Consider the following 12,398-nt stretch of genomic DNA (forward strand, 5'->3'; position numbering starts at 1 on the left):
AGTCGAGTTACTAGGCATCATTTCGAACGCAACGTTTGTTAGTGTACCTGCAGAAAAACACAACACAGCTTGAACCTTCCATGCCAGCACTCACGAAAGCGTCCACAATCATTACCGTTCACTATTGAAACGGCACCCATGCGTTTAACGCTGCATGGATAGAGCAACAACCGTGGAAATAGGTTCCTTTGAATAGAATCCTATAACCCTTCGCATCCTCGTGATGCGGAATCATGCACACGTGTAACAAACGTGGGCGAACAACCGTGACGATAGGCTCCTTGGAATCGAACCATACCATCCTTCGCATGTATTAACATACAGAACCTGCGCACGTATAATAGACGTGGGCGAAACAACCGTGATGATAGGCTCGTTGGAATCGAATTCCCATCACCCTTCGCATACTCGCGATGCGGATTTCGGCACATGTATGATAGATGTGTCAAAAAGTGCTGGAAGTTAGAAGATAACCAATAACTATTAGCCACCTTAAAAACAACCCCAAAATCCCCTAGGGCTCCTCGAACTAAACTCATCCTTAGCGAACTTACGAACTTCTCGATTTTACTTCTTGCAAATTTTAGTTAGAAAAAGAGTTTTAAGGTTTGTTGTTCTCCGTACTGTGCTTCGAGCTCTGAAGCCAGCTGTGGCGGAACTGCCCAAATTAACCTAACTAAAATGCATTGAAGTCGCCTGACACGCGATTATGCACTTTAAGCAAGTCAACTTGGTCGACCGTCGGATTTCCTCCGATAAACCACATAACAGGATCGAGAAGCAACGCTCACGCGAAGGTGAGTAGCACAGAGGTTACAACGTTCCATCATGACAACATAGTTCAACAATTTATTACATCAGAGTTTTCGAAATTTAGACCGAAATTTTGCATGGTTCGAAGTCAAAGGAAAACAGCGGAAACTAAACGCCGATACATGACATCACGACGGAGCCGATCGTGACATCAAAAATTCCTTCCTTCGCCATCCGAGGAAGGATCCCACTCGACGGTCCAGCCTGGAGGAAGCTGGGTCGGCCAAGTGGTACCAACACCCAAGCTATTGACATTACCTGAAAAAGATTAGCCACAACAAGGCTGAGCAACTAGTACTCAGCAAGACTGACCCGTCGAAAAGACACGACCGAGACCTAGACATGCAAGGCTTTCTAGCTCTGGGGTTTTCTTTGCCAAAAGCGTCTAAAGTCAGTCCTTACTTTCAACATTTTAGCTCATGTTCTATGTTCTTTATCCATTCTAGATTAGCAACTTATACTAAACAAACATGGTTTCCAAGCAATCACTGAACAAGCATCAAGATTAAAATCATCATCATGTTCCATCTTTACTCAGTGCAGAATAGTGATCAAGTAGTCCCAATCTGTGAGAGGCAGACAAATCGATTCGAATTTATTAACCATGCATGGCAAACCTAATCTCACGACATCCGCACACCACGAAGGGTCGCTATATTTGCCAGCCGTCCCCATCGATCCCTTAGGCACGTGTCAGGGCCAACTTCCTTTGGCATGCAATGCTCCACAGTCCCGGCCTATTGCTGCACTGTGACCGCACTTGCACCCACATGATGCACCATGGGAACGACGTTCCAAGGACAGTCGGAGGGTATGCCACGCCCCAGTTCAGTCAGGTACTAGGCTTCCCCATCCCATACTAGGTATGAGATTAGTACTTTCAAACACTTGATCACGAACACCGACACGTTTCGACCTTAGTTCATTTTCATTTAGACAGACGGGGCAATCCACCAAGTATCGAACACAAGCCTGACCCCGTCCGTCATCCTTATAGTTGCAACAAATCTGAAACATTCAACTCCTATAACTCGCGAGTGACAGGAGATCACTCGACTTTTACCGAAACCTATTAAGCAATGCAACTACTCAGCCTTAGCAACTAGTATTCAAAAACAAGGTACTAAGCTATGCATCTAAGGTTCCATTACAACTCCTCGAAATGTAAATGCGCAATCAAGTAATCAATAATATTGCATGAACTCAAGATAGGAATTTATGCTCCGGGGCTTGCCTTCCGGAAAAGCTTGCGGGTCCTCGGGGTCTTGCTCCGGTTCGGGCTCTCCTTCAAAGGGGTGCAGTTACTCAGCGGGGTCTTGTTCCGGCGCGGGGTGAAGCTCGTACGTTCCGTCGGCGAGATTCAACTCTACACGGAAATGCAATGCAGGGGTTAAACATTTTAGATGGTTATTTCAACACACTCATGTTTTAACACGGACACTTGTAGCAAAGCTACAGGAAAGGTGGGGGAGTTCAACTTCTGTTGGTGGAGAGCAGGATGAGAGGGTCGGATTGGGGAAAACTTAGGGTCTGACCCTCAGGTTTAAGGAAAACCGTACCGAGGTCCTCAGACTCAACACAGAGGAATCCCCGAAAATATTTCACCGATACCCTCGGGTCAAAGAAAAAGTTACAACCGAGCCCTCGGGCGAGGCGGAGAAAGGGTCGGCGAAACTTAGCAGGGTCGGGTGAGGCGAACAGGAAAAGGTCGGGCGAGACGAAAAGAAAAGGGGTCGGGCGAACCGAAACAAAGGGGTCGGGCGAAACGAAAAAGGACAGGGGTCGGGCGAAATGAAAAGGACAGGGGTCGGGCGAGACGGAAAGAAAAAGGGGTCGGGCGAGACGGAAAGGACAGGGAGGTTAAGTAGCTTACCTCTAGGTCTACAGGTGAAGCCTTGGGGCCGAACAGGAGTAGGCTGGGGCGGGAAGTCGTACGCACTAACGCTTGGGCAGCAGCGAGACTTCGACTGTGGTTCGGCGGTGGCGGTGCTTCTTGCGGACACCACTAAGCTTGAGTACCGCGCGGAGGAGCGGGTGGCTGGTGTGTTAGGGGGGGGGGGAAACGGCTTGAGGGTGGCGGCGAAGTCACCGGAGTGTGGGGGTGGCGCAAGGGGGTGAGCTCCACGGAAGCTCAGCAGCGGCGCGGGGAGAAAGCGGCGGCTCAGATGCGGCGGTGGCAAAGGGGTGGCGTTGCCGGTGAGGGGGTTCCCTTTTATAGGGCCGGGGTGGCGCGGAGGGTCGAGGCGGGGCTCCGGTGGGGAAGGGATAAGGCCGGGAGCGGAGAGTGCTCGGGCGAGGTGGCCATTGGCCGACGACGCCATTGGGCAGAGGAGGCGGAACTTCGGGTGGTCTTCGGCGGCGATTGGGCTTGGGCGGCGTGCGTCTGGGGCTTCCGGTCTGTCGGGCGGGCGAGGCGGAAGGGCTACCGTGGGGGTTGGGCGAGCGGGCGGAGGCGCGGGACGTCGGGGGCGTCTCAGCTTTCTTGGCGAATGGGTGGAACAGGGTTTGCGGAGCAGAGCCGTGGCAGGTGGAAGGCGACCTGCGCGCGGCCGGCGATTGGCTCGCCCTGCGCTCGCTCCGTCCTGTCACGGGCGCGGGTTGGGCGCCGTGGCTCTCGTCCTGTTGCTGTCACACTGGTGATAGGGCGCCGGCGAGCTGCTGGTGGCCGGCGGCCACACGGTGCGCGGCGCGCGAGCGAACGTGCTCTGGCGCGCGGGCGTCAAGGCTCCTTTCGGGTAGCAAGCCCGACCAGCTTTGGAGCGATCCTTCTCCGAATCTTTCGACACAACTCCCGAAACTCCCTTAACAAACTTGTTCAACTCTGATCGTTCTTCAAACTTTGTTTAAGGTGTCGGTTTTGATTGTGAGAGGATCCGAAGATATTGTACGCCAAAGTTAGCCAAAAATCTGGAATTCCAGACTTAGGATTTTTAAGGCACCAGGGGTGAGTTGACTGGTTTACCTCACTTTGACCGGGATTTTGAACAAGTTCGGGTCCGATTTGGATCTGGGTCAGTGTAACAAAGTTGGAACACTCTCGAGGTACTACAACTTCTATTAAGGCTCTGACTCGAGTTTAGATAGGAAAACGGGAGATGAAAGCTTGCAAAGATGGAGGAAAACTCGAATTCCAGGACTTAAGAGATTTTCAGGGTCCTTTAGGAAAGCCGGCTTTGGTTGCTGTTTTTGACTTCCTTCCACTCCGAAATGGTCAAAGTGCCTTTAACAAAAGTTGTTGGAATTTAAAAGTTTTACAACTCTTATTTGGACGGAAACTTAAGTTTGTATATAGAATTTCAAGCTTTAAATCAAACTCCAAAAGGAGCTTCTTAGGTTTATAAAGGTCATTTCACTTCTTAAATTAAGGATTTATCACTGGTTTAGAGTTAAAAGCACTTAATTTAGGTAGAGTTGTTACAATGTAGCAATGGGCCCAATCAGAATCCATAGGAATAAGTGGACAAGGCCGCATCCACTTGATCACGGGGACATCAGCGACATCTCTTTCATTGGCAACAGCAGTTTGCGAGTTGTCTTCAAAGGTGGAAATGAGTTCATCAACGTACAAATTACCAGCTGCATTTTGCATGTTTATAGCTCGCACTTTCTGTTCACTGTCGTGCACAAGTGCTTGACTGGCACCTCTATAACCACCGGTAGACGAAATCACTACGTTTAAGAAATTGTCAAATCCGATGTTTACAAAGTGATCGAAAAAGCCTTGGATCCCTATACGAATCTATGTTAGTCAGTGCTTGGCTATTGCCATGCACTGCTGCTGAGGGTGACTCTGCACTTGTACTTTCGCCTGTAGCATCTTGCTTGCTGTCTTCCCTAGCCCATAGTGCATGGGTGATGTGATCAATGCGCAAAACCTCCAACATTATCAACTCGTCTTTCTGCTCTGGCCATAGTATTGCACGGAGTTTCTCACATCCCAACAACGGGAGTCGTCTGAGGTGCAGGGCTTGAATTTCACTGAGGTCAAGGGTTTTAACCGATGTACCTGACATGTCCAATTCTTCCAGCATATCAAACAATCCCTTCAGTAGCAGGCTCTTCAGCGTGACACATCCCCGGAAGGATATGCTCTTTATCTTTGTGGCGGTATTGCTGGTGAAGCTAAATGACTCTAGCGATGGGGCCAGAGTGTTATATCCAATTTCCTCCAGTTCACAACAGCCATCAAGGATGACTGTCTTGAGGATTTCCCAACTTGACAGGTCTGGGAATGATGATGGTTGCCTATGCATATGGCCACCAGTACTGTTGCCAATATTATCGTCACTGTCCTTTGGTTCCCCTACCACTCGGAGCTTGAGCAGCTTTCGGCTATTGCTTCCAACACCACTGCAACTATGTAGATGGCTCATGCTCAAATTGTCGGGTCATATCACATTCAACTCCTTGAGTTCAACCATCATATCCAACATTTTTCTCGATAGCAGCCAATACCAGTCTGTATAACTTAGCTCCGGTACCCACAGCTTCAAGAAACATGCTCCAGCACTGCCTTGACTGCAGTACTGTTCTCCACCTCGACTTGGTGCACCATTCTTGTCTTTGCAGTGGTCAAGCAGGAGGAACCTTAGGTTGCTGCAACTTAGGAAGGGGGGAGATGAAAAACTGAAGGTGCAGCAGACGAGATGTAAAACACGCAGCCTGCTCCTATCTAAATGTTTAAACATGCCACCTTCTATTATAGCTTCTGTCCAGAAGAAGGATGTCGGCCCTTGGACTTCCACTGCATGTTGGCCGGAGACTGAAACCCAGCGGCCACTATGCTCATCACATAATACTAAATCAAGCATGCTCTTCACCAAAACTTGATGCACCCTAAGTTGATGTTCCTGTGCAAAGCATCGCTAATCTCCCAAGCCGATCTACCACAACCATTGGTATCTTGTATGATTCCATCACATACCCAATAGTTGGCCGCATGGGTACCCCAATTGATGTCATTGCCCCCTTGTATGAGCACCATATTATACAAGATGCATTCCAAGACAATATTAGTGTTAGATTCAGGGACACCGCTGTACCTAGCAACCTCCTTGGCCTCTGAATGAAAGAAGCACCTGAAGGTATCCTTCAGAACATCGTAGTTGTCAAGGTTCTGTGGAAAAACTGATATGGTCACATCACTCAACCCAGCTAACTCCTTCACATCCTCATCTTTTACACCATGAAACAGGAACCTGCCCCGGGAGGTCCACAGCACCCTCTTGTTCATAACACCCATGACAGGGACGCCACACTCCCACAGGTCCACATAGCTGCCACTCCCGTTGTGGAAGACCACCAGGAATTTGGAGTTGCTAAGTTCGTTCAAGATTGCCCACTTGACTTGTGGAATGACACCTCTAGCAGCCTGATGCACACCATCAAAATCCTCCTCCTCATCACCCTGGTCGAAGAAGGCCATCACCTCCCGTGGAAGCTTTAGCTCCTCCGCGATCACCTTCTGTAGGGACCTCTTGCTTTGCCACAGTGAGCAATCAATGTGGATGATCTTGTCCAAGCCAGCTGCTTTCCTAGTAGCATCCCCTGATGATGATGATCTATATCGTTCGACGACCGCTTTGAGGATGGTGGATGCCCCTATCCCAGCTCCATACCAGCCATCCAAGTACATCACACCATCCTGTCTCGTACGCTCCAGAAAGTCAATTATCTCCTCCGCTTCATCATCGATATTGTCTGATCTAATTATGATCTCCTGCAATATTAATTACTAAGAATAAATTAATACTGACTATGATGGATGTTAGTAACTACAGTATGATGATGGATTATTGAAGTAGTGCCTTTCGAATCAAGATTGTACAAAACTATATATGGCCTGTACCCACCAGAGTTCAAGTCATTGACTCAGCACTGGTGTTCGCATTTTCCTGGATTTATTTCAGGATTTAACCGACGCTATTCTTTTAATGGTAGGCGACGTGCCCGTCGACAACAAGGTGCCAATGGTGACTTCACCGATCTCGAAGATTTGCCGGCTCAGTTTTTCGGAGGTGCTCATAAGGGTAAGGTTGCATACGTGTATTCGTAGGGGTAAGTGTGTGTGCATGTATGTGAGCGTCTAGTTTTAAGAAACTACATAAATAAAAACGATTTCAATTTGCCACATGAAAAATAACATCAACATTTTTATATATTTTTTATAAAAACTAGCATGTGTTCAACTGTTGTTTCTCGTTGACACATTGGAGCTATCAGATGACGACGGTGCTGGAATTTATAGTATTATGAGTGTCTTAGGTTTGGGGTCAAACCACCATTTTGTTTTGGGACAGATCAGGGCCAGAGACGGGCGGTGGCATGCATGCTAGTGGCGACTCGCGTGCCTAAGACAGATAGTTTATCGAGCTGCCACCTCGTGCCTACGACGAATCCTGCGAGGAGCAACAGCTTGGGAGTGTGCTCAGAGCTTTGAGGAAATGAAGGAAACGACATGGAGCGGAAAAAACACCACTTTGTCTATTTACGATTCCCATAAACCAGGTCGTGCTGCTTGATCTCGGGCCTGTGCTTGAGTGAATGGTATGGATTTCTAACTAATAATGGTGGTAACGGCTTTGCGTGCTTGCTCCGAGGAGAGAACGAAGCAAATGAAAAGAACGGAACGATTGGAAGGAACAACGAAACGTAGAAAACAGGATTATCCTTGGGACATTAACACTGTTAATAACTTTGACAAGTATTAACGAGCATATCATTAGGCACCGTAAATGTGTGCTCCTACCTCCGATCGCTTACGTCTGCTCTCACTCTTGCGCAACGCTAATAACAAGCTGCACTCCTGCCATCCTGGCTTTTTTCTTACAGCCAGATCCATCCCAGCCACCGGACACTGTCCAAAAAAACAACATATTTACTGAAAAAATTAAGTGCATGGCAAATGTGTGCAAACTATACTAACAATATGCGTGAAGGTCTAGAGGAAGTAGCTGATTATACAATCAATGACCTTTCTTTAGAACGAAAAATGGAGTCACTGGGTGACTTACCTTCACCGGCATTATTAATCAATCTGTCTCTCCTGCTGGTTCTCAAGATAGCTGCTGTCTAATTACAGTGCTGTTCACAGCACTCACCTGCTCTGCATCTACTCCGCTCTGACAAATAATCGTAGTAGGCTTGAAAGGCGGGATGGCGTCTCCACCTCCCCTCCCCCCCTCCCCGGGGAGCGATGCCAATAGCGACTCCACCCCGAGAGAGCCAGCCCTGACAGGTCCCTCCCCATACAGTCCAATCCCCTCCCTTCCCCACCCAGATCCGGCTTCGCCGGAGGTCAACAGGTCGGCAAGACCGTCGTAGACCCCGGACAGCCTAGCAGAGAGTGAGCCCCAACAACTCCAAGGAAGCATCCCTGCCACCAAGACAGCTGCCAGGGATTCAAGTCGTGCAACAAGAGGCGACAGCCAGGACAGCCCCAAGGTTCGAGGTCAGCGGATCCAGTCAATGGCGGCCATCCTCTTCCCGGATCTCGCTCAAGATTTGCAATTACTAGCAGAGATTCAAGAGGGGAAGCGGAGCGCGGGGCTCGATGCAGCGGACCGGAGCACACCGGGTCCGCTGGTCCTAGGAAGGAAGAAGTGCTCGGAGCTCGATGCAGCGGACGAGAGCTCACTGGATCCACTGGTCCAAGATCTGCTCCAACACCCTCTGCATGAGGTAATCTCGACGCGATTCATCTTCACCACACCACGGGCCAGCAAGGACAGCCAATTTACTGCTCACGCGGGAAGCGATTCACTGGCGCGAAGAAGGGGAAGGGGATGGATATGGCACAAGCAGTAGAGAAGCATTCAATCCTGGAGAAAGCATTAGGCGAAAGCAGTACAAGAATGAGATGGGTGCAATAGAGAATTGAAGGCTTGCGACGCGGCCAATCACATCCACATACGGCAGGAACCAGACATTGGGAAGAGGTGCAGCACCATCGCAGACAACCCCCTCACAACAATCCGCTGCATTCATCGACTACAAGGCGTCAGCTGCAGGAAGATGAGGGCTTCAGAGAAGTTAAATCGCCATACTAATGGCGCAAAGAAAAGCAACATTCAGGAGGAAGCCGTGAGCAGCACCAACCAAGGATGACAGAACAGAGGAGGATGAAATTCATGTCTCATGCCCAAAGAAAATGCCTCAACTGCTTCTCAATGGATCACAGGGTTGCACACTGTAGAAATAGCACTAAATGCTGGAAATGTTTGAATTCCGGGCATAAAGCTCTCTCCTACCCTGCCTGGACGAGAAGATTTAAGCAGCCTCAACACAACATCAAACCACTTCTCAGCCCTCCTACGGCCGGGCCTCTCTCCCGAATGGCCGCACCTACCTTCAAGCAGCAAAGGACGAAGCTGCTCCCATGGCGGCATACCCGAGTGACCCGCGTGCTCGCCCGGACTGGGCACGCTTGTGTCATCACGGCGACCGGGAGTATCAAGCGCACCAGGGATTCTATGATTGGCGTGATGGCCGTGTGCTGGCTCAATGGCAACAACCATGACATAGCCCCACACACATCACCGACGTCTTGGAGGAACAACTTCGCATCAGTCGGCACGACGTGAAGGTCGTTAAGCACTACCCCGAGCAATATTTGGTGTTCTTCTCTGACAGCCGAACCTACAACCGTGTCATCAACTACGATGATGTCCACAACAAAGGCCGGGTCTTCAACTTTGCACCCTGGTCAGAACGCCGCTACGCCGTGGAGAGCAAGCTCAAGTTCCGTGTGCGGCTGCGCATCGAGAGCCTGTCGGTGCACGCCTGGAATGAAGCTGTGGTGGCGCAGGTCATCGGTGAGCAGTGCGCCATCCACTATGTGGAGGAGTACTCACGCCGTTGCAACCGCACAAGGACATATGATCTCTAGGCATGGTGTCCGGACCCCTGCAAGGTACCAAAGGCAGTCCTACTGACCATTGTTGATCCTGATAGTGAGCCGCTCCCAACGGGCAACAACCACTATGATTTCATCCATGACCCACCCACAGATTACAAGGGCGCGTATGACTACAAGCTCAAGATTCACTTGGATGAGGTGGAGGACCACCTCTTCCTCCATGGGGGAGGGTGGGATGCACCTCCCAACAGGAAGCCCCGCCGGGAATTTCTTTGGAGCTATGGAGCTCTGGACTCCTTGGGCGAGAAGAGGGATGGACAGCACGACGCCAACAACTGGTCTAGCAGGGACTTTCGTACCCGCCAGGATCAACAACCGGCCTGGCAGGAACTTCCATCCCTGCCGGGATGACCCCGACGATGACCACCGCAGGGGTACCAGGCGTCACTGCAGCAACTCTGCCTGGAGCAGGGTGTATTGTTGCCGGGGCATGGTTGAGGACTGCTATAGTTCCACCCGCTATCATGGAAGGGGTGGCAACTATGGGCAGTCCAGCTACCGCAGCCAATGCCTCTCTCCTCCACCAAGCTGGGGCGTGGTGGGGTACCCGCAGAAGGAGACCAAGAAGAAGTGGATCGCCAAGAGCAAGAAGAGGGTCTCATTCGCCAGCCCATTAGCTCAAGTGTTTGGTGAGTTGAAAGAAGACAATTGTTTCCTATCTACCACCATAGAACTTCATAATGAGTTGTGCCCCACTCGTTTTGATCCAATGCTTGAAGAAATGCTCCCCTCTCATGTTCCTGCAGGACCATCCAAAGAGGACTACATCAGGGAGATGCTGAATGCACTGGGCTGGGAGCCTGTCGCTTCACCAATGGCTGATGATGACCTTGAAGAAGGCGAGGTGCGAGAACTGACTGGTGAGGAGAGTAGGAAAGGCTTCACCAAACAGAACATCTCCATCTTAGATATGCCACAAGTCAGGGCCCAACCAATTGCAAAATCATCGCTTAAGTTACACAATGTGACATCAAACATGCAACACACTAAAACTTTGCACACACAAACAACCACTCCACCATTGGTTGCTCAGAGACATTGCAGTCCAGTTAGTAATATGCTTTTCAATAATTTTGCTCACAACATTGAGCAGAACAGCATCCCCCCATCTGCACCATCACATGTAGACACAAACACCCATCTGAGTGAAATGCACCCTGAAAGTGCAGTAGAAGAGCCGATGCACCCTGAAGGTGCAGAAGATGAGCTATCACTGTTTGTAGAGATTGTCTCTAGCAATCCTACTACCCCCAAGCTACACACACCTCCAAGGGTAAATGACACTCACAGCAATGAAATGCCTAGCAGTTTGACACAACCATCTCAACAAAGAAAGAGCAACAAATTTGCCAAAAAAGCAAAAGTAAACCCGATAACAGGAAGTATTCAACATGCACAGCATGTCTTGATGAACAAATTAGGTGAATTATCTCCTGGAGTACTAAGAAATGCTAATGGTGAATTTGAACAGATGGCGCGCCACCTCCCACATCTTCTCACCAAGACGACGATGGAGGCCCTCAAGATGGCCATCAAGTAGGGGAACAAGCTCATGGGCAAGAAGAAGGCCAAGGTGGCGCCTGCCCCTACAGGTGTGCAGGCGTAGAGGAAGACGCCAGAACTATCACCGTCGACTAGTTGTTTTTCCTTTTTAGAATGATTAGCAAATCACTTGAGAACTTGAATCGGGTTGTAATATTTAATGGGTTGGCAATTTGGCCCTACGGCTTCAGCGGTGTTTGTTGGGCCAAAGCCTGGACATCGACACTCATGAAGTCTGCCAAGAACTCAATAGTGACGTTCACGGCCCGACCTAGCAGGCTGGCATCCTACTCCCTAGGTCGCCCTGGCTTTGTACGTGGCCCTTGAGCCAAGCCATCTCCTAGACCGGTTGAACTGAAATCTAGTTTGAATTTGCTTCATCCCTTGGCATATTTGAGTTGTTCGCTGGTTACCAATGTCATAGAAAAATTGTAACCTTCTCTATTGGAATGTTTGTGGCCTCAATGCTGCCGCCCAATGGGCGAGTGTTCGCAATATGGTGATCTCAATAGGTGCAACGATCGTCTTTCTACAAGAGACAAAGATCGCCCACTGGAACCCCCAACTAGTTGCTGAGACCCTGGAAATCAGTTTGCACATAACTTCGTTGTTTTGCCATCTAATGGAATGAGATGAGGCATCCTCCTTGCTCCTTTTGAGAATTTATTCATCATCTAGAACCACCACGCCACAAACTACACAATTTCAGCAGACATCACCATGAAGGCTGATAACACTACCTGATCGATCACAGGTGTATATGGGCCTTAGGGGATATCGACAAGTGCTCTTTTCTTGATGAGCTACTGGGTATGAAAGCAAGTAGGAAGGCGGAATGGCTAGTCATGGGGGATTTTAACCTCATCTATAGAGCGGAAGACAAGAGTAACAACCATCTAAATAGACACATGATGAATCGATTCAAACAAGCTTTAGACGAAACACAGCTCATGGAGTTAGAGCTATACGGTAGGAAATTCATGTGGAGCAATGAACAAGATGACCCCACTTTTACCCGAATCGATTGTGTATTCAAAACACCTGAGTGGCACATCCTATTCCCTAACACCGACCTACAAGCGTTACCAACAATGGGCTCTGACCACTCACCGCTCATGCTCATTGG

General features: G+C 49.5%; 1 protein-coding gene across 2 annotated transcripts; it reads left to right on the plus strand.

Moving 5' to 3' along the window:
• Positions 1 to 7,994: 7,994 nt before the first annotated feature.
• On the plus strand, positions 7,995 to 11,652 carry LOC117860144 (uncharacterized). 2 transcript variants are annotated; one of them, XR_011898581.1, is made up of 3 exons: positions 7,995 to 10,359; positions 10,477 to 10,590; positions 11,202 to 11,652. XR_011898581.1 is itself a non-coding variant. In XM_034743386.2 (3 exons), exons 1-3 carry the CDS (start codon positions 9,795 to 9,797, stop codon positions 11,268 to 11,270), a joined length of 732 nt encoding a protein of 243 aa, XP_034599277.1. In that variant the 5' UTR covers positions 7,995 to 9,794; the 3' UTR covers positions 11,271 to 11,652. The 2 variants fall into 2 exon arrangements, 1 of the variants encoding a protein (XP_034599277.1); XM_034743386.2 differs by having other exon boundaries at positions 10,477 to 10,574.
• The last annotated feature ends 746 nt before the right edge of the window (positions 11,653 to 12,398 follow it).

This window comes from Setaria viridis, chromosome 6 (assembly GCF_005286985.2).
Source record: "Setaria viridis chromosome 6, Setaria_viridis_v4.0, whole genome shotgun sequence".
Lineage (NCBI taxonomy): Eukaryota > Viridiplantae > Streptophyta > Magnoliopsida > Poales > Poaceae > Setaria > Setaria viridis.

Coding starts and splice junctions, on each gene's coding strand:
- LOC117860144 (XM_034743386.2), top strand. CDS start 9,795: ATGATTTCATCCATGACCCACCCACAGATTACAAGGGCGCGTATGACT. Junction 10,360..10,476: donor CCCATTAGCTCAAGTGTTTG/GTGAGTTGAAAG, acceptor ATGTTCCTGCAG/GACCATCCAAAGAGGACTAC. Junction 10,575..11,201: donor ATGACCTTGAAGAAGGCGAG/GTGCGAGAACTG, acceptor GAATTTGAACAG/ATGGCGCGCCACCTCCCACA.